At 44.2% G+C, this 24710-nt stretch overlaps 1 protein-coding gene and 1 pseudogene across 4 annotated transcripts in view; both read left to right on the top strand.

The window, feature by feature from the left end:
- LOC133513056 (alcohol dehydrogenase 1-like) overlaps positions 1-24710 on the top strand; it is a 46694-nt gene that overhangs the window by 9942 nt on the left and 12042 nt on the right. For 3 of the 4 annotated variants that reach the window (XM_061843349.1, XM_061843352.1, XM_061843350.1), the window contains 4 exons: positions 7823-8012; positions 14522-14623; positions 17294-17435; positions 17567-17654. In XM_061843349.1, the coding sequence (XP_061699333.1) occupies positions 7823-8012; positions 14522-14623; positions 17294-17435; positions 17567-17654 (522 nt within the window). Of the gene's footprint in view, positions 1-7822; positions 8013-11796; positions 12120-14521; positions 14624-17293; positions 17436-17566; positions 17655-24710 lie in introns of those variants that run through there. The other variant, XM_061843353.1, reaches the window with a different exon arrangement.
- On the top strand, positions 1389-1507 carry LOC133513845 (5S ribosomal RNA; annotated as a pseudogene).

Below are 24710 nucleotides of genomic sequence, written 5' to 3'. Positions count from 1 at the left end.
GCCTTGCAACCGTATGTCTTGGACATTCGGTGAAGAGAGGGATGGAGTTATCAACTGATCACCACCTGGTGTTGATTTAGCTCCGATGGTGGGGGAAGACACTGATCCGACGTGGCAGCCCAAGCGTTTTGTGAGGATCAGCTGGGAACGTCTGGCAAAATCACATGTCAAAAGGAATTTCAACTCCCACCTCCAAAAGAACTTAACTCATGTTCTGGGGGAGGCAGGGGTCAATGAGTCCAAGTGGAAGATGTTCCGTGCCTATTTGCCTAGCCAGCTGACCGGAGCATTGGCCATAAGGTGGTGCCACTTGTGGCGGCAATCCCCGAACCAATTTATGTACACCAATGGTAAGGGATGCCGTCAAGCTGAAGAAGGAGTCCTAGTGGGTATTTCTGGCCTGTGGTTGACCAACCGGAATGTAGTTTTGGTTGTCGTTGAAGTAAAATTTTGGGCATGGGGGGAGTTTGATGAAGCCACAGAGAAAGAATAATAAACAGTTTCAAGAAAATTATTTTTAAGAAGGGGACAGGAGGTTGTGTCCCAACTATCGGGGCGTACACTCCTCAGCCTCCACAGTAAGGTCTATTTAAGCGTGCTGGAGAGAATGGTATGTCGAGAAATAGAATCTCAGATTCAAGAGGAGCAAAGTGGTTTTCATCCTGACTGTGGAACAGATTGTAATTATATTTTTTCCCTTGATTTTCAGCTATTAAAATCTTTATTTGGGTTATATTTGTCTAATATTTACATTTGTTTGAGGACCTTAATCATTTATGTGGGGAAACAATGACAAAAAAATAATTTGAGACAGGGGTTAATTTTTTTCTTGGGATTGTATTGTGTGGTTTCCTTGGAAGAGGGATTTTATGGTTATTTTTATTATTATTATTATTATTAGTAGTAGTAGTAGTCGTAGTTGTTGTGGTAGTAGTAGTTGTGGTAGTAGTGGTAGTAGTGGTAATAGTAGTCGTAGTATTGTGTTTTGTATACATGCTGTTTTGTTAGTGTACATCACATAGTCCATTTTTTTGTACCTCTTTATTTTTATGCATTTTTATTTTACCTCGTTTATTTTTCTGTCAGCTCTACAACCAGGTCCTTGTTGTGAAAGAGAATGCTCTCAATTGCCTACCTAGATCAAGATTAAATTAAGATTATGATTTGAAGTGTATGATATGGACTCAATTTGCACTCTCATTACCTAAAATCCTGAAATTTATGACCAGGACATGAACAGATCACATAGATGGATAAATTATTGGCGTTGATTTTCAACAAATAGTGCAGAAATTGTCAAGGCAGTTTAAATTGTGGCTTGTTGATACAAATGGCCAATAGAGAGCGCTACAGCTGCATTTATCGATGATTATCCTTTTTAGAGTACTGCTTACAGCCATGCTACCCTGAGAACGGCCGATCTCGTCAGATCTCGGAAGATAAGCGGGTTTGGCCCTGGTTAGTACTTGAATGGGAGACCGTTTGGGAATACCAGGTGCTGTAAGCTTCTCTCCCCTGCTGTAATGCAGAGGGGTTGCATCATTAAGGGCATCTGGCGTAAAACTGTGCCAAACAAATATGCGTTCATCTGAGATGAGGCGCTGTGGCGACCCTTAACTGGACAAGTCGAAAGCAGAAAATCCTTTTCCAAGTACTGTGTGTCTTGTCTTAAAATTATGTCTTTAAAACAGAGAGCGAAAAATAAAGTAAGAATAATTTTTAAATACAGTACGAAAAGCGAAAGAGCTTCAAAGCATTTAAAAACAAAGCGATTAAGATGAGTAAAAAAGAAAAAAAATGACATTTGTGGATGACTTAACTTCTGTTGTCTACTTATTCAATTTATGTGCAGCATAACAGCGAAACCCGTACTGTGGATCTCAGTGCACTACTGGGTTTTTTCCATGTTCCAGTACACTGTATTCCATAGCCATACAAAAACCTGAATTATGATTTGACCTTGGGAAAAAAGAATGTGGGACACCACTGAGCTCAATCCATCTATGCATTTTTTCGAGCTGTTTATCCTCACATGGGTTGGAGCCTACCCCAGCTGTCAACGGGCAGGAGGCAGGGTACACTCTGAACTGGCTCCCAGCCAATCGCAGGGCACACAGAGACAGACAACACCCGCACTCACAATCACAACTCGGGGCAGTTTAGAGTGTCCAATTAATGCATGTTTTGGGATGTGCAAGGAAACCCAAGTGCCCGGAGAAAACCCACACAGGCGGGGCCGGCATTGAAGCCTGGTCCTCAGAACTGTGAGACCAACAGTCTTACGAGTTGCAACTCTGAGCTTGATGGAGACCAATTGCACACATTGCGAACAACTGCTTGAGGCTGTTGTTTTAGACATAATTTTCTCTGCATGTGATCATGCAGTACATGCTTTGGACACAAACTGCTGAGAAGGCTTTTCCTAGTCTTCATTCTGCCAAATGAGGCATAAGTGATTTGCTCTGATTTGCTGAATGCAGAACTAGTTCAGTAGTTAGTTAGTTAGAAAAACTAGTTCATTCGTAGAAGTACACCGGATTTTCATGGACAGGCTCTCGGTGCATGGAGGAAAATTTGGTGAGTAGCCACAGTGTTGAGTATTAAATATGTCATTAATCAAGACTTTTAAATTACCTGAAATTTGGCTATAAAATATGTTCAGATTTCAGTTTGTGAGACATTCTTGCCCTTTTGTTAAACTAATTCATCCACATGAAATATGACATTGTTTTAAGACTCATGGTTGAAAAGTTGTGTTTGTGTGTGTGTGCGAGTGTATGTGTGCGTGCGCGTGTGTGGAGGGGGGCAGTCCATGGTTATGTAAAGGTTGGTCTAGTCCTGGAAGGGTTCACAAAATCCACCTTTCAGCTTGTACCTCGGTTTTATGGTCGTGGTTGTGGGTTCGGGATACGTTGACTCTTGGGAAAATGAGTAATTACCTTAAGGGGTAAGTTAAAAGGTACGTGCGTTTTTACATAGCAGCAGCTGTACTGTACTGCAGAATTGCTAATTATAGCAATAAGAGAAATTAAAGTAACTACTTATTGGTGAGTTTCTCTCAATTGCTTTAACTTATGAGGTCAATATTTGGGACAGAATTTTATGAGAGAGGAGGGAATTTCTTTCAACAATCTAAGAGTGGGTGGCACAGGAACGCAGCTGAAGAGCATTGGCCTCACAGTTCTGAGGACTGGGGTTAAAATCTTGGTACCACCTAGGTGCACTTTGCATATTCTCCTCATGCCTGCGTGGGTTTTCTCCAGGCATTCCGGTTTCCTTCCACATACCAAAAACATGCATTAATTGGAGACTCTAAATTACCCCTCGTTGTGATTGTGATTGTGAGTCTCCATGTCTCATGTGCACTGTGATTGGCTGGTAACCAGTTCAGGGTGTAGCCTGCCTCCTGCCCATTGATAACTGGGATTGGCTCCATACAGAACATAGAGTATCTCCAATATCACCAAAACAAACAGTATTTGAAAAGGGGTGTGTAGATATTTTATAGCTACTGTACAGTTTGTATGGTAAAATATACAGTGTTCTATCATTATGTTCCATATGAAGAGTTTGTTTTCAAAACGAGACACAAGCATTTTTTTTCAGATTTACGAAACTCGCGCCAAAATTATCCATTACCTGGATAACTTTGGCGCGAGTTTCGTAAATCTGAAAAAAATGCCTATGTCTCGTTTTGAAAAACAAACTCTTCATATTATGTCAAAACAAAATCTTCTTCTTCTTCTTTTCCTTTCGGCTTGTCCCGTTAGGGGTCGCCACAGCGTGTCATCTTTTGCCATCTTAGCCTATCTCCTGCATCTTCCTCTCTAACCCCAACTGCCCTCATGTCTTCCCTCACCACATCCATAAACCTTCTCTTTGGTCTTCCTCTCGCTCTTTTGCCTGGGAGCGCCATCCTCAGCATCCTTCTACCAATATACTCACTCTCTCGCCTCTGAACATGTCCAAACCATCGAAGTCTGCTCTCTCGAATCTTGTCTCCAAAACATCCAGCTTTGGCCGTCCCTCGAATGAGCTCATTTCTAATCCTATCCAACCTGGTCACTCCGAGCGAGAACCTCAACATCTTCATTTCTGCCACCTCCAGTTCTGCTTCCTGTTGTTTCTTCAGTGCCACCGTCTCTAATCCGTACATCATGGCCGGCCTCACCACTGTTTTGTAAACTTTGCCCTTCATCCTAGCAAAAATGATCTGAAATTGACATAGGAATTCAATTAAACTACTTTACTTAAGATTCCGGAAATTAAATTGAATGTTTGTCGCTATAATGCAGAATTATTTTTTTTTAATTTGCTTATGTGAAATGTATTATATTTATAATCCATTTACACTGTGTTCCAAGGTATAATGCAAATTATATTTTTGTCTGGCTTCCCTAAATAGTTGATACAAAGGACAGTATCCTCTACCGCTTATCTGAGGTTGAGTTCCGGGGACAGTAGCTTTAGCAGGGACACCCAGACTTCCATCTCCCCAACCACTTCATCCAGCTCTTCCAGGGGATCCAAGTGCATTTCCAGACCAGGTGAGGGACATAGTCTCTCCAGCATATCCTATGTAATTCCCTGGCTCTTCAGTGAGACATGCCCAGAAATTCTCACCACAGAGGTGTCCGGCAGGCATCCAAATCAGATGGCCCAGCCACCTCATCTGTCTCCTCTCAATGCAGAGGAGCAGCAGCACTTCCCTGAACTCCTCCTATCTCTAAAGGAAAGCCTGGACACGCTGCAAAGGAAACTCATTTTGGAAGCAATGCAGACGCCTCGCATTCCATTCTTCCCTCACTCGAGAAAAAGACCCCCAGATACTTGAACTCATCTACTTGGGACAGGATTTCCCCGACCTAGAGTGGGCATGCCACCCCTTTTCATCGGAGTACCACAGTCTCAGATTTGGAGGCGCTGATCCTCATCCTAGCTGCTTCACACTCAGTGAGAGTTGAAGATCACGATTTATATCTTACCAACAGAAACACATAATCTGCAAAAAGCAGTGATGCAATGCTGAGGCACAGAACTACACCCCTCTCCACCTCGCCTACACCGATACAAAGTTCATAAAAGTGATGAATAGAATCAATGTAACCCACCTCCCCCGGAACATGAGCAAAGTTTTTTTTCAGAGGTGGTGGTTGAAACTCCTTCCGACAGGGAATTATGCCAGCCGTTACCACCAGACCCTCACAATTTGTTGGGGCCAGCCACGTCGGACTGGCATCTTTCCCCACCATTGGAGCCAATTCACCATCAGGTGGTGATCAGTTGACAGCTCCATCCCTCTTTTCAACCAAGTGTCCAAGACGTGGCCGTAGGTCCGATGACACGACCACAAAGTCAATCATCGAAATGAAACCTTGGGAATTTTGGTGCCAAGTGCACGTTTGGACACTCTTATGCTTGAACATGGTGTTTGTTATAGACAATCCGTGATGAGCACAGGAGTTCAATAGCAGAACACCATTGGGGTTTTAATTGAGGTGGCCATTCATCCCAATCATGCCCTACTGGGTTTCATTGCCTACGTGAGAATCGAAGTCCCCCAGCAGAATGACAGAGTCGCCAACAGGAGCACTCTCTAGCACCCCCACTAAGGACTCCAAAAAGGGTGGGTACTTTGAACTCTGTTTGGTGCATAGGCACAAACAACAGTCAGAACCCATTCCCCCATCTGAAGGCAGAGGGAGGCTCCCTTCTTATCCACTGGGGAAACCCCAATGTAGGCCAGGCGTCGGGCTGGGGGGGTCAATAAATATGCCCACACCTGCTCAGCGCCTCTCACCATGGGCAACTCCAGTGGGACACAGTCCAACCCCTCTCAAAATTATTGGTAACAGAGCTCATGTCGCGTGTAGAGGCGAGTCCAACTATTGGAACTTCTCAACCTCACGCACCAGGTCGGGCCAGGTGTCATTCCATGTTCCAAGAGCCAGTTTTTCTAGCCAGGGATCAGATCGCATAGGTCCCCGCCTTCGACTACCACAATGGTCACATTGCACCAGATCCCTATGGCTCCTGTCACAGGTGGTGAGTCCATGGGAAGGTGGATCCATGTTAAGCTGTCAAGGGGCCCTTCTGAGCCCAATGGGGAGCAGGCACAACCACCAAGAGCTTGCCTTTGAACCCCACCTCCAGGCCTGGCTTGAGAGGTTGGCCCCGGTGACCCGTGTCCATGTTGTCATGTCCCATCGGAACGAGAATATGACCCAAATGCAGGACTCGGACGATGCAAGGTAATTCAGGGAGAAACGTTTATTATATGCCGAGGTCGGGGATCGAGCAGGCAGTCGGGTGCAGCAGCGGTAGTTGGGACCTCGGGCGAAGAGAGCAGGTGAGCGGGCAGGCAGGAGTCGGTACACAGGAGAATGATCAAAGCAGGCAGAAGTATCAAAGGAGTCAGGCTTACAAGGTTGGTCGGAGAACAGGCGAAGGTCGGTACACACGGTTTGTCGATCAGGGATACAAGAGTGCTGGAACGGGACATGAAGCTCAGCGAACTGGCGCCGGCCAGTCGTCATCGGGGTCATATAAATACATAGCATAATCAGGCTGCATGAGGCGCAGGTGTGCACCTCCCAATCAGCACAACCGCGGACACCCACACAGCCCGGGCTGGAGCGTCAAGATCATGACACATGTAAGTGAAACCTGAATTTATTCATGTATACCATCATGGGAGTCTTTCGGTCATGCTTTGTCTGGTCCCTCACCTAGAACGTGTTTGCCATGGGTGAACCTACCAGGGGCGTGAAACCTAGGATCATCAGGATATACAAACCTCTCCATCATGACAACAGCTCAAGCAGGGGTCTCTCTTACTACTTAGAAATATTTAAAATAACACAGTGGTCTCCAACCACCAGTCTGCGGAATGGTACCAGGCCGCAAGGCATTTGTTACCATGCCACAGAGAAAGAATGACCATTTTATTTAATTTTTGTTGTATTGCAATTACTGTGTCATTGTCTTTTATTTTGAAAACTGACCAGATCTTCTCTGCCACAACACCTGTGTGTCTCAATTTACATGTCAAGACTGCACAGAACGCTATTTTTTCTGGTCTCAGCGGGCTGGCTAAAGGCGGCAGAGCTGAAAGAACGAATGATTTCATAAACTAATTCACTTCATTACATTCACTGAAAACATGTGTTCTTTTGAACGAAATCATCAGAAGCATAACAACCTAATATTAGGAGTCCTACTTAAAATCTGGGTCTACTGCAACAGTTAACTCTCATGCGCCTGTGATAAAGATAGAGTCATAGTTTTCTGCTTGAGACAGGCAGAAATGCTTTTACTCTTTACTCTACAGAACAGCAGTCTGGTCTGGCTCCTGCTGGGAGACGCTTTTTTCCTCCGCCCTTTTTTTTTTTTATTTCGGGTAGTGAGAATGTTGGTTATCCAAATAAAGGTTGGAGATGATGAACAGTTTTTTCACATTTTATTACTTACATAATATTCTGGGCACTTATGAGTTACAGGCAATAGCTTTAGAGACCAAATCACAAGTGCGCAGGTACAGAGAATGCACACATCCTTTATCTTGTCAGAAGGGCGGACCATAAGCGGTATCAAACCTGTGGCATGACATCGTGGCTTTTCAATTGATGCTGCAAAAGCATGGTGCGCATAGAATCAATCTCGGAGTTGTATCCTTTGAAAATAGCCAGAGACATATTTATAAAACACTTAAATCTAAACAAACAGCTTCAAGACGAAGACCTAAATTACCTACTCTGAGTACAAAATTTTTGTGCCTACGGCAGAGTGTTTGAACTCATCTGGAACTTGTAACCCCACACAGGATCATGTGGAGCAAAGGTGGGGATATCAGCAGAGCGTTTGGATCGTCGATGGGACGACTGAGTGTCGTCCTCCCGAGGCATCAGGAAGGTGTGATCAGTAACACGGATGGGAGCCCACACTCCCTTCCATCCTGGAGGAAGACCATAATAAGGGGAAGTGCCACAAAGCCACATTGCACCATCAGTGGGGTAGGTGCCATTTGATGGTCCTGACATATTACAGTGGGCTCCTTCACGGGAGGATACAGCTCGGTTCCCCTTGCATTGCAGTGTAACGTTCAAGGAGCCCAGAGTGATGTTTCCATGTTCCTTTATATAACATTGGTCATGTATATAATAGGTATGATTAACAGCAAGGGGTTGGCCAGGTATTTTATAGTGAAACACAGGGGCTAAGAAAGATTTTTTGTTACAAGTATTGTTCCTAATGGCCACAGCAACTTGATATGGACATGCGACCGTGTCGTTTAGAACAATATAGAACAATAGGAATGTTGATAGCCCAAAATAGACATTGATGCAAAACACTTAGCTTCCTCGACTGTCATAACTTTAGCGGTTAGCGAAGGTTGTGTAGTAGTATGAGGCATTAGAGAGCAAACATAACAATGGGTCGTGTTTAATGATTTGGCACTCAAGTACGCATAAGTATACAACATGTTGGAGGTCAGCAGACGACTAGTGTCCACTAGTTTCCAAACCTCCATAGACGCAGGGTCATGCAGGAATCATCCCAGCTGAGATATGGAGACATGACGGCGCAGGGATAAGTTTAGTAGCCGGCCACGAGAAGATCACTGGGACTATTAATTTATTAATGGATTATTAGGTCAATCCATCGGTCAACAGGCTTGCCGAGGGTCGCATGGTTGAGGTGGAGGGAGGTGTTGCACCTTTTCCTCTGGGGTGGGATGAGTTGAGATGGGGCGTAGTTGGCTACTTCAGGACCTTAGGGTTTGACTGCCTGGACCCAGGTTGATATACCGGGGTTATTCTGCCATGTCCGTGAAATCAACCCTTGTCGAATGATGTCATCAACGGGTGCCAGCTGGCACTGGTTCTCCGGTTGTCATAAGGGGGAGGGATCACTGAGCCTGTGACGGATCTGGGGGGTCGTGTAGACGAGATGTGGAACCACGAGTCCCCCTTTCCTGCAAGACGTACTGCTGCAGTCGTCCGCTCCATGACCTACAAGGGACCCGTCCACCTAAGTTCAGACCATTTTCGTTTATTTACTTTTAACCACACAGATTCACAAGTATTCAATTCGAGGTGAGCATTTGGTTGTATTTCAGTTAAATGATAAAAATTGATGGTTAGTTGTTTGAGCCCAGGTGGGCCTGGACATTCAGTCGCAGGCAATGGAGCCGTGGGTGCTGGAACACTCTGTTAGTGTGACACTCAAATGGAGTCCAACGTTTAGAAGAATTTAATGACATCCGAACGTTCATTAGTGCCAATGGAAGAGCTTGCAACCAATTGAGCATGGATGACGCTAAAGCCTTAGCTATCTTCTCCGTGATATTCCTGTTCATGCGCTCAACCTGTCCTTGTGACTGTGGATGATACACAGACCTCAGCCCATGAATGGACCTGCTTGATACATCATGCACTCGGGACCGACAGAGGGAGATGAGATCAGAGAAAGAGCGGATTCTTCCTCCTTTTTTAGATTTTGCAACTGCAACATGGCAAGTTCTGTTTCTGTAGTTTTGTGTTTGTCAACCTTAGACTCTTTTTCTTTATCACATCTCCTCAAATTATGTTTAAGATGTGACAACCACCGGTCAAGGGAAGGTCCAGATTGGCCTCCATGGCCTGCGCCACAGACTTGGGAATGCCCTTCAAAATGGCTGCTCGGAACACTTGACGCAACACAATGCAAAGAGGAGGCCATAGGGGCGTGTCCTGTTTTCAGAGTGTAATCAGCTAGGGCTCGGTCAACAAAAGCTGCGGGCTCCTCATCTGCTTTGGGAGCAAACACCAGATCTGAAACGACACACTCAGGGAGGAGAAATAGTGTCTAACGCTCTAGACAATGTGAAATAATTTTCTCATGTAAGAGCCTGATGATTGGGAAGAGAAGAAAAACCTGAATTTTGCATCAAAGTATTCAACTGTGAAAGCGGATATGATTGTGTAAGGAGAACACAGATGTCACTTGCTCTTAACATTTGTCCCTTAACCGCTCTCTGCACTGCTTGAAGCCAATTTACACCACCAGATCGCATAGGTGGAAGTTTCTGCATCAGCACACTCACATCAGTGGGAGAGAAAGGTTTGTAAAACATAGCAGAGTTACTAGTAGCGGGTCAACTTTGACTAACATGGGTGCCTGCAAGATTTGGCAATGAGTCACAGGTCGATAAGGAAAAGCTGGACCTTCTGATGATTTCTCTGGGTCTTCAGGACCTCTGGTTCGATCCAGATTAGAGTCAGGATGGGCATGTGAAAGATTCTGGACATGAGACGTTAATTCTGCTAATTGATTCTGTAAATGAGCAACATAACAACCAATTTTCTGCTTCCTCATTTGAAGAGCCTCTGGCTGCATGTTCCGCAGCGTAGACAGCACTTTCCTGTTCTTTTTTCAGTCGGGCTGCTTCTTGTTGTGCGAAGGGCGTGGTTCTGCTTTTCCGCTTCAGCGTTCGCTCTATCTTCATGTTCAGGAGTGGTTCTCTTAAGGCGATTTCCGATATTTTGTGGAACCTCTTGGTGTCTGTTTAATTCTGCCTTGTACAGTCCTAGCTGAGTCAAATGAGTGAATTGGTCAGCTCTCAAATTGGCAACTTTTTCCAATCTGCCTTCTAATTCTCTAATGGCAGCGGTCACCCCAGCAGCCAAAGTTACCGCAACTGTATTCATGTTCGATGTCTTTTCTGCACGAGTGAGAGACGTTTGATTGTCTACATGTACTTCGAGCCATAGCAGGTGGCATAACGCCTTCTCAATGGCGACTGTCCCAGGTGACATCTGCAAATGACGTTGCAGGCAACATGGCTGCCACTGGGATGTCAAGTAAGACTTCTGCAACTTTGCGCATGAATGACACGCTCTCCACTCTTTTTTTTTCATATAGACATTGAAGAGAATAATATTATATGTCGTTTTCATAACAATATCTTGACCTTCTTCGGGACAACGAGTATTTTTCATTACGTATTTCACAAAAAATTCGACTTCCCATACAAAAACAGAAACAAGATAAGACCCGGGCAAAATGGGCTCAGGCTCAGGTAGAGACTTTTTATCACAATGAATTCGTGAAAGTGTCTGGTTTACCGTTTTTGTTTTATTTTATAAATGAAAGGCAATGATAAGACAATGCTAACAGATTTCTTTTGTAAGCATACGTAATTCAGCGGGGCCACTTCGGCTAGGGTACGGTCTGTTCAAGATAAAAAGTGTTTTGACAAGGATACGTAACCTATTTAATGTCACATTCCTCGGGAAAAAACAATACTGAGATAAAATATTGCTTTTCTACACATCTGTCAAGGAATAAATGTTTAATAATGCATAGAAAGGTAGTTTAGGTTTTATGTTACATAATAAATACAGGTAGCAATGTAAAATTTGGGCTATAAAATCCAATTTTGTTTTGTAAATCCTTCAAACAAGGAGGCTTGGTGTTTTTGACCTATTGCAAGCCATGGTTTAACTTACTTGCAAAACAATAACCAAATGTATGGTCGGAGAAACCAGCAGTCAGTGGAGAAATCACGAGTTAAGATACATTATGTCTGTTAACCCTTCTATTACAAGGGAGATTTGTCCATATTTAATGGTTAAAGTCTCTAAATGAATGATTATCTTCTTGGTTTAATACTTGATGACTAATCCCAATTTAAAAGGAGGCAACTTGGTGAACATAAAATGGACAGGATTAATATGTATTTTCAGTGTTCTCTACAAGATGTCCACATCAATGTTCTTCGGAGTCAACTTGACCCCAGGCTGTTTTAGCGCTCATAAAGCACACAAGAAATACGATATATATATAGGGCTATTTCAGTAGTTAATTAACAAATTAACTGTTTTATAAAATGTTTAATTTCTTTGTTCAGTTAAATATAAAGGTAACATGCCAGTTAAAAGAACCAATGTTGTTATCTTTGTGATTTAAACTTTATACACTCAACTTTATTTTAGAGCCTGAAGCTCCGCCCATTGTTATATGAATTTCTTGTATAAGTCATCCATGATTGTGGCTCAAGCTTGTCCAGCAGCTGCAGCTCTCTTCTGTCAGTTCCTCCCTTCCTCCAGAAAACACTGAACATGGCTACAGCTGGTAAGGTAGGTAGTATAGCCTTCAATATGTGTTTGTTTATTCAGCGGCACTCACAAAAATGAGTCTATTGCAAAACTGGACCCTGTTCAATAATTCATGGATAATTATTCAGTCGTTCTAAGGGAGCTCTATGATTTATAAACATTTTATCTGTTGAAACACATGAGGAAACCATGCTGCCAGTATATATACTGCAGTGTTAGGGTCCCAAACGTCATTTAACCTCAAAGAACCATTTCTCTACTTTGTTTTTGTTCTTTTTCACCCATTTCCTCTTGCTCTGGTTTGACCTTTGGAACTGTCGTATCTGCCTACAACTCGTAAGTTGCTAACTGGTTCAGAATAGTAGTTTGCATTGTGTAAAAAGTCGGTGCCCTTTTTTTCACTGTGGGTGTGTCTTGATTTCCTAAAGCCAGGTACACAAAAAAAAAAATGTAAAAAAAAGTGTTATGGTCTGTTTAGGGGTCATTCGGGAACTGGAGGACAATACTGCAGCAATATTTAAAAAAAAAAATGACCATAAATTTTTTTTCAAGACAAACAGACATACTATGCATTCATTATCTGACACACTTATCTTACAAGGGTCGCCGGGAATGCTGGAGCTGATCCTAGCTGTCATCAGGCAGGAGGCAGGGTACACCCTGATCTGGTTGCCAGCCAATCACAGGGCACATGGAGGGCAGGGCACTCAGAATCATACCTAGGGGCAACTGAGAGTATTCAATGAATGTATGTTTTTGGGTGGTGGGAGAAAACCCACGCAGGCACGGGGAGAGCATGTAAACTCCACAAAGGCAGGGCTGGGATTTGAACCCCGGTCCTCAGAACTGGGAGGCCAATGCTCTAACCAGTTGCTCTGCTGTGTCGCAACAAGCAAACTAAGCATGATATAGTTTTCTACATCCAGCTCAACCATCAACAATACACTTTCAATTTTAATATTTTGTTTATTGTTGTTCCCAAACAATCGGAGGAACAAGAGATAAGGCAAGACAAGGTGCACTCAGATTCATTTGCATCATCCAAACAATCTGATGAGCAAATCACAAATGGAATGTGCCAGCACTTTAAATATCCCACACCTCTTCCTGCCCCATTGGAGCCATCCATATCGCAGAATCTCCCCTCTATGACTACAACAACCATACAATCCGCAGTAGATGTTGGCTCCCCCTCTCCCAGCCTGAATGCAATGTTAGGTCTGATGGATAGGATGAAGAGTATTGTCAACGATGGAGTCCAGCCCATACCACACCAAGATCTTCCTTTCATCCCCCCTTGCCTGAAACTACCGTCCATTAAGAAGCAAAAGGCCCCTCCTCCAACCTGTGCCTGCGTGGGTTTTCTCCAGCAACTCCGGTTTCCTCCCAGATCCCCAAAACATGCAACATTAATTGGACACTAAATTGTCCCTAGGTGTGGTTGAGAGTGCAGCTGTTTGTCTCAATGTGCCCTTCGATTGGCTGGCTACCAGTTAAGGGTGTACCCCGCCTCTTACCTGATGACAGCTGGGAGGCTCCAACACTTCCGCGACCCTTGTGACGATAAGCGGCTAAGAAAATGGATGGATGGATGGATGATGGATGGATGGATGGATGGATGGATGGATGGATGGATAGTGTAACTACTGTGTGAATATATTCTTTTCAAATTCTCAGAGAGACAACGAGATTTGTGCTTTGAGGTCACAGTTGGAAAAATGTTTGAGACTGGCAGAATATCGTCTTTGTAACGTTATTTTTTCAGTTTTCAAGTTTTCAAATGAGTTAACAGGGGGGAATATTAACTCTTGCCTGACCTTTTAGATCTCTGAGTCATGTGACCTTTATTCTGGTTGGATTAAACACTATCACAGATACAAAAATCTAAAATTAAACAGGCTCTTTGTTGTTCAGGACAAACACACACAATGTTGCAAACAGATTGTGTTCTTTGTGTGGATTGTTTGCCTACTTGACCATTTTGTCAGTTTTGGCTTCAAGCATCCATTCATATTCCAGAGCATTTGTCCTGATTGGGGTCACGGGAGTGCTGGTGCCAATCCCATTTGACACGCTGAACTGGTTGCCAGCCAATCGCAGGGCTAATGCCCCCTGACATTTACACTCATATTGACACCTACCAATTTTGAGACTTCAGATAACCTACCATGCAGGTTTTTTGGGATGCGGAAGGAAAAAGGAGGACCCGGAGAAAACCTATCCATGCAAGGGTAAAAAATGCTTATTTCACACAGGCAAGGTCCTCAGAAATGTGAGCCAATGTGGTAACCAGTCAGCTACCTTTTTTTTGTTTTTACTTCATTCCACAGTAAATTCAATGTAGGATGAATTATAGACCTCCATTATTATCTTTCATACCAAATGCCTGAGAACAATGTGCATTTTTTTTATTTTTTCTCAAGGTGATCAGGTGTAAGGCAGCTGTGGCCTGGGAACCAAACAAGCCATTGACGATTGAGGAGATTGACGTCGAGCCACCACAGGCCAACGAGGTCCGCGTTAAGGTAAGAAAAATGGGATTCTATCTTCCTTGTGTTTGTTGCACAACAACTCATGACACACTACACACAAAACATTTGTTTTCCATCCATCCATTTTCTTAGCTGCTTATCCTCACGAGGATCGTGGGAGAGCTAGAGCCAATCCCAGCTGTCATCGGGCAGGAGGCAGGGTACACCCTAAACTGGTTGCCGGCCAATCGCAGGGCACATGGAGACAAACAGTCACACTCACAATCACACCTAAGGGCAATTTACAGTCTCCAATTACTGCATGTTTTTGGGATGTGGGAGGAAACCGGCATGCCCAGAGAAAACCCATGCAGGAACGGGGAGAATGTGTTAACTCCACACAGGTGGGGCTAAGATTGAACCCGCATCCTCAGAACTGTGAGGCCAACGCTTTACAGCTATTCCACAGTGCTCCCACGTCCCAGTTTTTTTTTTTTTTTTTTGGGGGGGGGGGGGGCAGGTTCGGTGAAATTTTAGGATGAACCTAAATAGGATGAACCTAAAATGCATGATAACCTAAACTAACAACCTATAACCTACATTGAGCTTCTCTAAAGACTTGCCCAACTATTAATTGTTGGAAATAATAATTACAGCTAAACTTTACCATCATTAACCAGATAAGATATCTTTGCCGAGCAAATGGCATCGGGCAGGATGAAACACACCTCTTGCATTTCCTGTCATCATTTTTCCCATCTGTGACATGCCCCAGAAAGCCCACACTACTAGGATGTATAACCGAAGAAGCCACCACCTTTCACCCAGAACAAAATAAATGCCCTATTCTAAACTAAACACAATCATTATCAATGAGGAATATGGTTTAATATTGTTTCATAGTCATACAAAACATATTTAACGGCAGTTGTCCTAGCCTCTATTTATTGATACTAAAGTATTAATGTTACTCATTAAGCAGCACAATGAGAGCATCTGCTTCACTGTTCCGAGGTCTGGGTTTCAAATCCTGGCCCTGCCTGTGTGGAGTTTCAATGTTCTCCCGGTGCCTGTGTGGGTTTCCTCTGTGCTCTCCGGTTTCCTCCCACATCCCAAAAACATGCAGGAAGGTGGTAGGTGCATGTCCACTATGAGAGAGATAATCTAAAAAGAAAAATCCAGAAATCACAATTTATGATTTTTTTTAACGATTTATTTGTGTGATACAGATGGAAATAAGTATTTGAACACCTGAGAAAACCAATGTTAATATTTGGTACAGTAGCCTTTGTTTGCAATTACAAAGGTCAAACGTTTCCTGTAGATGTTCAGCTGGTTCCCACACACTGCACGAGGTATTTTGGCCCACTCCCGCACACAGATCTTCTCTACATCAGACAGGTTTCTGGGCTGTCACTGAGAAACACAGAGTTTCAGCTCCCTCCAAATATTTTCTATTGGGTTTAGGTCTGGAGACTGACTCGGCCACACCAGAACCTTGATATGCTTCTTACGGAGCCACTCTTTGGTTTTCCTGGCTTTGTGCTTCGATTCATTGTCATGTTGAAAGACCCAGCCACGACCCATCTTCAATCCTCTGACTGAGGGAAAGAGGTTGTTCCCCAAAATCTCACAATACATTACCACGGTCATCATTTCCTTAATACAGTGCAGTCGTCCTGTCCCATGTGCAGAAAAACACCCCCAAAGCATGATCTCTACCACCCCCATGCTTCAATAGTAGGGATGGTGTTCTTGGGATGGAACTTATCATTCGTCGTCCTCAAAACACGGTGAGTGGAATTATGACCAAAAAGTTCCATTTTGGTCTCATCTGACCACAAAACGTTCTCCCACGACTCCTCTGTATCATCCAAATGGTCACTTGCAAACTTAAGACGGGCCTTGACATGTACTGGTTTAAGCAGGGGAACCTTCCGTGCCATGCATGATTTCAAACCATGACGTCTTAGTGTATTACCAACAGTCACCTTAGAAACGGTGGTCCCAGCTTTTTTCAGGCCATTGACCAAGTCCTGTCGTTTAGTCCTGGGATGATTCCTCACCTTTCTAAGGATCTTTTAGACCCCACGAGGTGATATCTTGCATGGGGCTCCACTTCGATTGAGATTGACCGTCATGTTTAGCTTCTTCCATTTTCTAATAATTGCTCCAACAGTGGACCCTTTTTCACCAAGCTGCTTGGCAATTTCTCCGTAGCCCTTTCCAGCCATGTGGAGTTCTACAATTTTGTCTCTGGTGTCTTTGGACAGCTCTTTGGTCTTGGCCATGTTACAAGTTTGAGTTTTACAGATTGTATGGGGTGGACAGGTGTCTTTATGCAGCTAACGACCTCACACAGGTGCATCTGATTCAGGATAATACATGGAGTGGAGGTGGACTTTTAAAGGTGGACTAACTGGTCTTTGGAGGTCAGAATTCTAGCTTATAGACAGGTGTTCAAATGTTTATTTGTAGCTGTATCACACAAATAAATATATAAAAAATCATATATTGTGATTTCTGGATTTTTCTTTTTAGATTATCTCTCTCTCACAGTGGACATGCACCTATGATGAACATTTCAGACCCCGCCATGATTTCCAACTAGAAGAACTTGCAATTTAGCAATTTGTGTTCAAATACTTCTTTTCTTCACTGTATGTAATACCAAAAACCCCTTTAGTGGGTGTTTTTACTAACAAGTCACTCTCTTTGGAGTAGATCGTGGCAACGGGTCTCTGTCGCACTGACCTTTTCTACCTGGATGAGGCTGACACAAAAGGCCTCTTTCCAATGATTCTCGGCCATGAAGGAGCAGGAATTGTGGAGAGTGTTGGCCCTGGAGTCACAGAATTTCAACCAGGTCAGTTTCTGAGGATCTCTTACCTTACAAATGTTCCAAAACATGAAAGAATTAGACACTAAAATAAAGTTTAGATGTTTGCTTTACTTGAGCCTTGTTTGCTTATATTAAGCCAGGTTTTTGCCTTGTAGGTGACAAAGTTATCCCCCTGATCGTCTCCCAGTGTAGAGAGTGCCGCTTCTGTAAGAGCCCAAAGACTAACCAGTGTGCAAAAGCATGGTAAGCTGCTTAAGCAACCACTCTCTTCTCTGCAAAGAGATCCTAAATGATAATCCTAAATTGATTTTTGGAAGTTAATGATTTTGGACCAAAAACAATCACTGGGCAAACAGCTATACAGCTACAGTGAAGAAAATAAGTATTTGAACACTGTGCTATATTGCAAGTTCTCCCACTTGGAAATCATGGAGGGGTCTGAGGGAGATTTTCTCTTTTTTGGGCGAGAAAGGTCTGGTGTGTAATGTTACAATTCCACCTTGACACCGCCTGATCAAGGATAAAACCACAGAAAATACTGTGCACAAAAAGCTAATTCTGTATTTTAAATATAGGGGGCAACATAACATTCTTCAGCCTTCCGGAAAGGGGTGAGACAGGCTCTCGTTGGATAGGATGAGCTTCCGGAAGACTGGCCTACTATAGCCAAGGTGATTCGAGAGACAGGCAGGAGAGTACTTGGTGTGTCTTCTGGTAGGAAAGGTGAGTAGGAGACTTGGTAGTGGAACCCTAAAATACAGGAAGTCGGCCAAGGAAAGAGATTAGCAACCAAGAAGTGGGACATGGAGAGGACTGAGAAGAGGCGGAACAAATACATTGAGATGCAACATGGGGCAAATGTAGAGGTGGCGAAGGCTAAACAAGAGTCATATAACCACGTCTACACCAGGTTGGACACGAAACCAGGAGAAAAGGAGCTCTACAGGTCGGCCTGACAGAGGGGTAGAGATGGGAAGGATGTGAGACAGGTAAGGGTGATTAAGGATAGAGATGTAAATGTGTTGACTGGTGCCAGTAGTGTGCTGAATCGATGGAAAGAATACTTGGAGAAGTTGATCAATGAATAAAATAAGAGAGAAGAGAAGTGAGAAGGACCATGAAGGGGCAATTATTAGCAAGGAGGAAGTTAGAAAGGCACTACAAAGGATAAAAAAATGGAAAGGCAGTTGGTCTTGATGATATACCGGTGGAGGTATGGAAAGAATTTGGAGAGGTGGCTATGGAGTTTTTCAACAGAATACTAGGGGGTGAGAAGATGCCCAAAGAATGCAGGAAAAGTGTGCTAGTTCCAATTTTTTAATAACAAAAGTGACTTGCAGAGCTCTGGCAACTATAGAGGAATAAAGTTGATGAACCACACAATGAAGTTATGGGAAAGAGTAGTGGAGGGTAGACTCAGGACAGAAATTAGTATCTGCGAGCAACAGTGTGCTTTCATGCCTCGAAAGAGTACCACAGATGCATTATTTGCCTTGAGGATGCTCATGGAAAACTACAGAGAAGGCCAGAAAGAGCTACATTGAGTCTTTGTAGACCTAGAGAAAGCCTTTGACAGAGTACCACGAGAGGAACTGTGGTACTACATTTGGAAGTCTGGTGTGGCGGAGAAATATGTTAGAATAGTACAGGACATGTATCAGGGCAGCAGAATAATGATGAGGTGTGCCATAGACGTAACAAAAGAATTTAAGGTGAAGGTGGGATTGTATCAGGGATCAGCTCTGAGGCCCTTCCTGTTCGCTGTGGTAACGGATAGGCTGACGAATGAGGTTGGACTGGACCATGATGTTCGCAGATGATATTGTGATATGCAGTGAAAGCAGGGAGCAGGTGAATGAACAATTAGAAAGATGGAGGCACGCGCTGGAAAGGAGAGGAATGAAGATTAGCCGAAGTAAAACAGAATATATATGCTTGAATGACAGGGGTGGAGGGGGAAGAGTGAGGCTCCAGGGATAAGAGATAACGATGGTGGACGACTTCCAATACTTGGCGTTAACAATGCAGAGCAAAGGTGAGTGTAGTAAGGAAATGAAGAAACAGGTTCAAGCAGGTTGGATCAGCTGGCGAAAGGTGTTTGGTGTGTTATGTGACAGAAGAGTCTATGCTAGGATGAAGGGCAAATATTAGGGTTAGGGTTATAAAACCGTGGTGAGGCCGGCCATGATGTATGGATTAGAGACGGTGGCAATGAAGAGACAACAGGAAGCAGAACTGGAGGTGGCAGAATGAAGATGTTGAGGTCCTTGCTCGGAGTAGGCAGGTTGGATAGTATTGGAAATGAGCTAATTAGAGGGACAGCCAATGTTGGATGTTTTGGAGACAAGGTTCGAGAGAGCAGACTTCGATGGTTTGGACATTTCCCGAGGCGAGAGAGTGAGTACATTGGTAGAAGGGTGCTGAGGATGGAGCTGCCAGGCAAAAAAGCAAGAGGAAGACCAAAGAGAAGGTTGATGGATGTTGTGCGGGAAGACATGACGACAGTGGGTGTTAGAGAAGGAGATGCACTAGATAGGCTTAGATGGAAAAAGATGACACGCTGTGGCGAAAGCTAACGGGACAAGCAGAAAGGAAAAGAAGAAGGCAACATAACACTAACCTTTAAACTGTTTTTGTGCATCATTCAGCTTTCAACATGCATTACAAAATATATTCTGCATAAATCAGTTTTACACAAAAAAGCAGATGTGGATATCATTGCAGATTGAAAAAAAAGCGACCTTTCAAATTTATAGTTCATGGTTGGCTTGGTAGGGCGGCACGGTGGGTCAGCTGGTAAACCGTTGGCCTCACAGTTGTGAGAATCAGGGTTCGATCCGGGCCCTGCCTGTGTGGAGTTTGCATGTTCTCCCTGTGCCTGCACCGGTTTTCTCCGGGCACTCCAGTTTCCTCCCACATCCCAAAAACATGCAAGATTAATTGGACACTGTAAATTTCCCCGAGGTGTGATTGTGAGTGCGAATGGCTCTTCGTCTTTATGTGCCCTGTGATTGGCTGGCAACCAGTTCAGGGTGTACCCTGACTCCTGCCCGTTGACAGGTGGGATAGGTTCCAGCACTCCCTGTGACTCTTGTGAGGATAAGTGGCAAAGAAAATAAATGGATGGATGGATAGTTGGCTTGGTTTGTTAGCAATGTATTTTTTGTCTTTTGACATTTTAATTGTAAGTTTGCAAATACACAAATCAATTTTTTCTTAAAAATGTTCTGAGGGGAATGTAAATGCTGTAATCTAAATCTTTTCATGAGCCATGTAAATTCAATGGATGACACTGATCTGGCCACAGTGCATACATCTAATGTTGCTCACAGTGGTCAAAGGGAGTGCTCAGGGGCTTAGTATGTTTGCTCAGACAAAAAATCTGAGGGAATGTTGCTCCTGAAGCACCCCCCACTGGTCTCCCCAAAGGTCACAGTCAAACGCCTTCTTAAAATCTACAAAACACATGTAGACTAGTTGGGTCAACTCCAATGCACCCTTGAGGATCCTGACAAGGGTGTAGAGCTGGTCCTCAATACCACAGCCAGGACAAAAACCACATTGCTCCAGAATCCGAGATTCGACTTCTCGATTGTCCCTCCTCTCCGTCACCCCTGAATAGACCTTACCTTGTAGACTGAGGAGTGTGCTGCTCCTGTAATTGGAACACACCTCTGATCCCCCTTCTTAAAAAGGGGGACCACCACACGAGTTTGCCTATCCAAAGGCATTATTCCCAATGTACATGCGATGTTGCAGAGGTTTGTCAACCAGGAGACCACCCCAAGATCCAGAGTCTTTAGGAAATCCAAGGAAATCTCATTCACCTCCAGGGCCTTGCCACCATGAAACTTTTTAACTACCTTGGTGAGCTCGACCCCAAAGATAGGAGAGCCTGCCTCAGAGAAGCCAGACTCTGTTTCCTCATGGGAAGGCATTTCGGTGGAATTGAGGTCTTTGAAGTACTCCCCTCCAGCTCACAACATACCGAGTTGAGGTCAGCAATGCCCCAACCTCACAATGGGTTGTTTTCATGTGAGGTCACCCATTGTGTTTCCTTGGGCAAATAGCTGACAGCGCCCTTTTATTTCCCTGAGCTCGTTACGCGTACATTGAATTATCTCTAATTAAGGTGATGAAGTGCGAATTATCAGTGAACAGAGATGAATGTTATGGAAAACGGCGATCATTGTGAAGACATCACGACGCAGGAGCAGTGGGATCAGACACCTGTCTTCTCAAGACACTTCGTAAATGGTTAGTTAAGTCTTATTTTTTATAGTTAGGTTGTTGTAGCTAACAAAAATTGGGGTCTTGATGGTATTTCGTAAGCTATTTTCCCGAGGCAGCACAACGGGTGACGTCACGTGAAAACAACCCATATTTAGGGAGTTCATGGTTGGGTTTAGCTGTGTTAAAAATCTAGAATAATGAGCGGCGTATCTGGGTGGTTTTTTTCCCCAATATTGTTTTATCTGCTCAGCGAGTGCTATCAATGCGGCGGTCATGCTAGCTTGGTGAGCTTGAGGCGAAATGTAAACACCAACTAGGATAAAAGATGTGAAGTCATGTGGCAAATAAAACAGCTTACAGATCAAAAACAGCGACTCTAAAAGCATGCTCCAGTGTGTGCTGAGCTCTGTAACGTCCGTGCACCATTCCTTGTTGATATAAAAGCATATTCCACCATCTTTCATTTTCCATCTTAGCATACAGGTAAGTGCCCATATATATATATATATATATATATATATTTTTTTTTTTTTTAAATATCAAGGCAAACTCCATTTATTCCTTTTTTTTTTTTTTTTCAAAAAGTAAAACCTGTATATTAGTTCCCCACAAGCAAAGCGAAATGTTTATTATTTGTTTAAAATTTGATGACAATGGCAGAAAGACAAAAGAATAAACAAATGCAGTATTTCACAAAATTCTCAAACCTTTCAAGTGACTAACAAAAAAGGATCTTAACTGAAATGTTGGGCTTCTGAAAAGAGTATCAATTAAGCTTGTGAGCTCAGCGACACGATCAGCACAATGGAGGTGGAAGCCGGGGAGCTAGGAGCATTGGGCACTCGTCCACAAAGCCAAGTCTCTGTGAAGCACAGAGCCACAGAACATGCAAAGTCTTTGCAGGTTTTAATCATAAGCTTAAGTTCATCCGTTTTATTAGCTAGGGAGCGTAGGTTCGCAAAATGGATTGGCGGAAGTGTTAGACGCTTTCGAAGGCGGACTTGTATCCCAGATCGTGAGCCTCTGCGTCGCGAGGCTTTGAAGAGCGTGGTGACTAGCAACTCTGAAAAAAGCTTCAGCAAACTGGTGAGAGTTCTTCAGAAGTCAGAAGAAAAGTCAGAAGAAGACTCTCTAATGGTTAGCAAGTCCTCTCTTGTGTACTTGTGTCCCGAGACACCCGTGAAACACAGAAACACAAACAGTAACAGGGAGAGCATTCCGGAGGCTACCACACTGGTAGGCGTTAGGTAGGGAAGTTAAATGGCGGTGCGCAGTGGTGTATGAGTAATTAAGCAAAAAATGTGATGTCAGTGAAAACAATCCATCCATAGTGTTGATGGTGCACTGCTTCCCCTTCCTGAGACACCAGATGGTGGACCAGAATTTCATCGAAGCCCTCTGGAAGTATTTCTCCATTGCCTCACTTGAACCCCTCCCAGGCCTGTGTGTTTTTCTGCTTTTTCTTTTGCTTGAGCAACCACCAACGCTGCATTCAGCTTGGCCAACTGGAACCCATCAGCTAACTCAGGAGTCCCACAGGCCAAAAATACCCAATTGGACTCCTTCTTCTGCCTGGTGGCATCTCTCACTATTGGTGTCCAAGGGATTGCTGCCACGACAGGCACCGACCACCTTACAGCCACAGTTATGGTCTGCCGTTTCAGCAATGAAGGCACAAAACATGGTCCACTCGAACTCAATATGCCCTGCATTCCATGGAACATTATCAAAGTTCTTTCAGAAGTAGGAGTTTAATGTCCTTCTGACAGGGAATTCTGCCTACAACATATGACTGCAATCTTCCCCCACCACGGGGCCAACTCACCACCATGTTGTGATCAATGACACCGCCGCTCCTCTCTTCACCTGAGTATCCAAGACATGTAGTTGTAAGTCTGATGACATAACCACAAATTAGATCGAACTGTGACCTAGTGTGTCCTGGTCCCAAATTCACATAAACACCCTTATACTTTAACATGGTGTTTATTATGGAAAATACATAATGAGCCAAACAGGAACAGGTGACAGTTGTGGCCAAAGCACCCTCGAGGCACGAGGGAGAGGCAGCGGGCTGCTACTGGTTGAAAACCGTCAAGGTTTAGATAAGAGGCGGCGGCTGCTGGTCGAGATCCGCTGAGGCGTGGCCGGGATACTGCGGCTGGGGGGCAGGCACTGCTGAGACATGGGCAAGAGGTGGCTGCGACTCACGCAAGGCTGAGGCATAATTAAGAGGCAGCTGCTGGTCAGGAAACACCAAGCATAAGCAAGAGGTGACTCGGCGTCTGGCCCTGCCGAAACATGAACAAGAACCGGCTCAGTGTCAGGCTCTGCAGAGACACGAGTGAGAAGCAACTCGAGGTCAGGCTTCACCATGTCAAGAGCACGAGGCGGCGGCTGCTTCAGGTGTCGCAGGAACAAGCACTGAAAAAGAAGGCCAGTTCCTCACCGCTGCTCAAGCGCATGATGCATATTGAATGAAGTTGCACGCAGCAAATGCTGCAGGCCTGGCACCAACAAGGCATGAGCATGTGGAGGATGGCACAGGCTGAGCACCGCAAGAATAAAAGTATTTAGTGGACGGTGGGGGCCGGGTTTTGCCACTGAAGCAAAAGCGAGAGAATAGCTGCTGGTTAGAACTCGTCAAAATATAAGCGAGAAGCTGCAGCTGTACGTTGAGGGCCCACTGCCGGAGAGCATGGCGCTGGCTGCAGGTTGGGCATCGCCGATTCATGAGCAGGAGACAGCCACTGTTTGAGCTCAAAAACACGTGAATGAAGGTAATGTCCAAAATCGTGAAAGCGAGGTCAGATAACTACAAGGCAAAAACAAGACTTGACTAGACTTGGCTATGGTGGCACAGGAACGCTGGGACATTGTAACGAGGCAAATATATCATTAAGAAAACTCGTATACTCGCGCTAGACTCATGCAGTCTCATGCAACAAATTGGCAAACTAAGACACGACACACAAGTCTTGAAAGCATGACGACATTATCCTCAATGAGGTGCAGGTAGGGAGCTGCTGCTAGGAGCAGCCACACACACGGCAGTGGCATGACCAC

Source organism: Syngnathoides biaculeatus, chromosome 15 (genome assembly GCF_019802595.1).
Source record: "Syngnathoides biaculeatus isolate LvHL_M chromosome 15, ASM1980259v1, whole genome shotgun sequence".
NCBI classification, from domain to species: Eukaryota; Metazoa; Chordata; class Actinopteri; order Syngnathiformes; family Syngnathidae; genus Syngnathoides; species Syngnathoides biaculeatus.
Note: the sequence above shows the minus strand (reverse complement) of the source record. Positions and strands in the feature narration are given on the sequence as shown.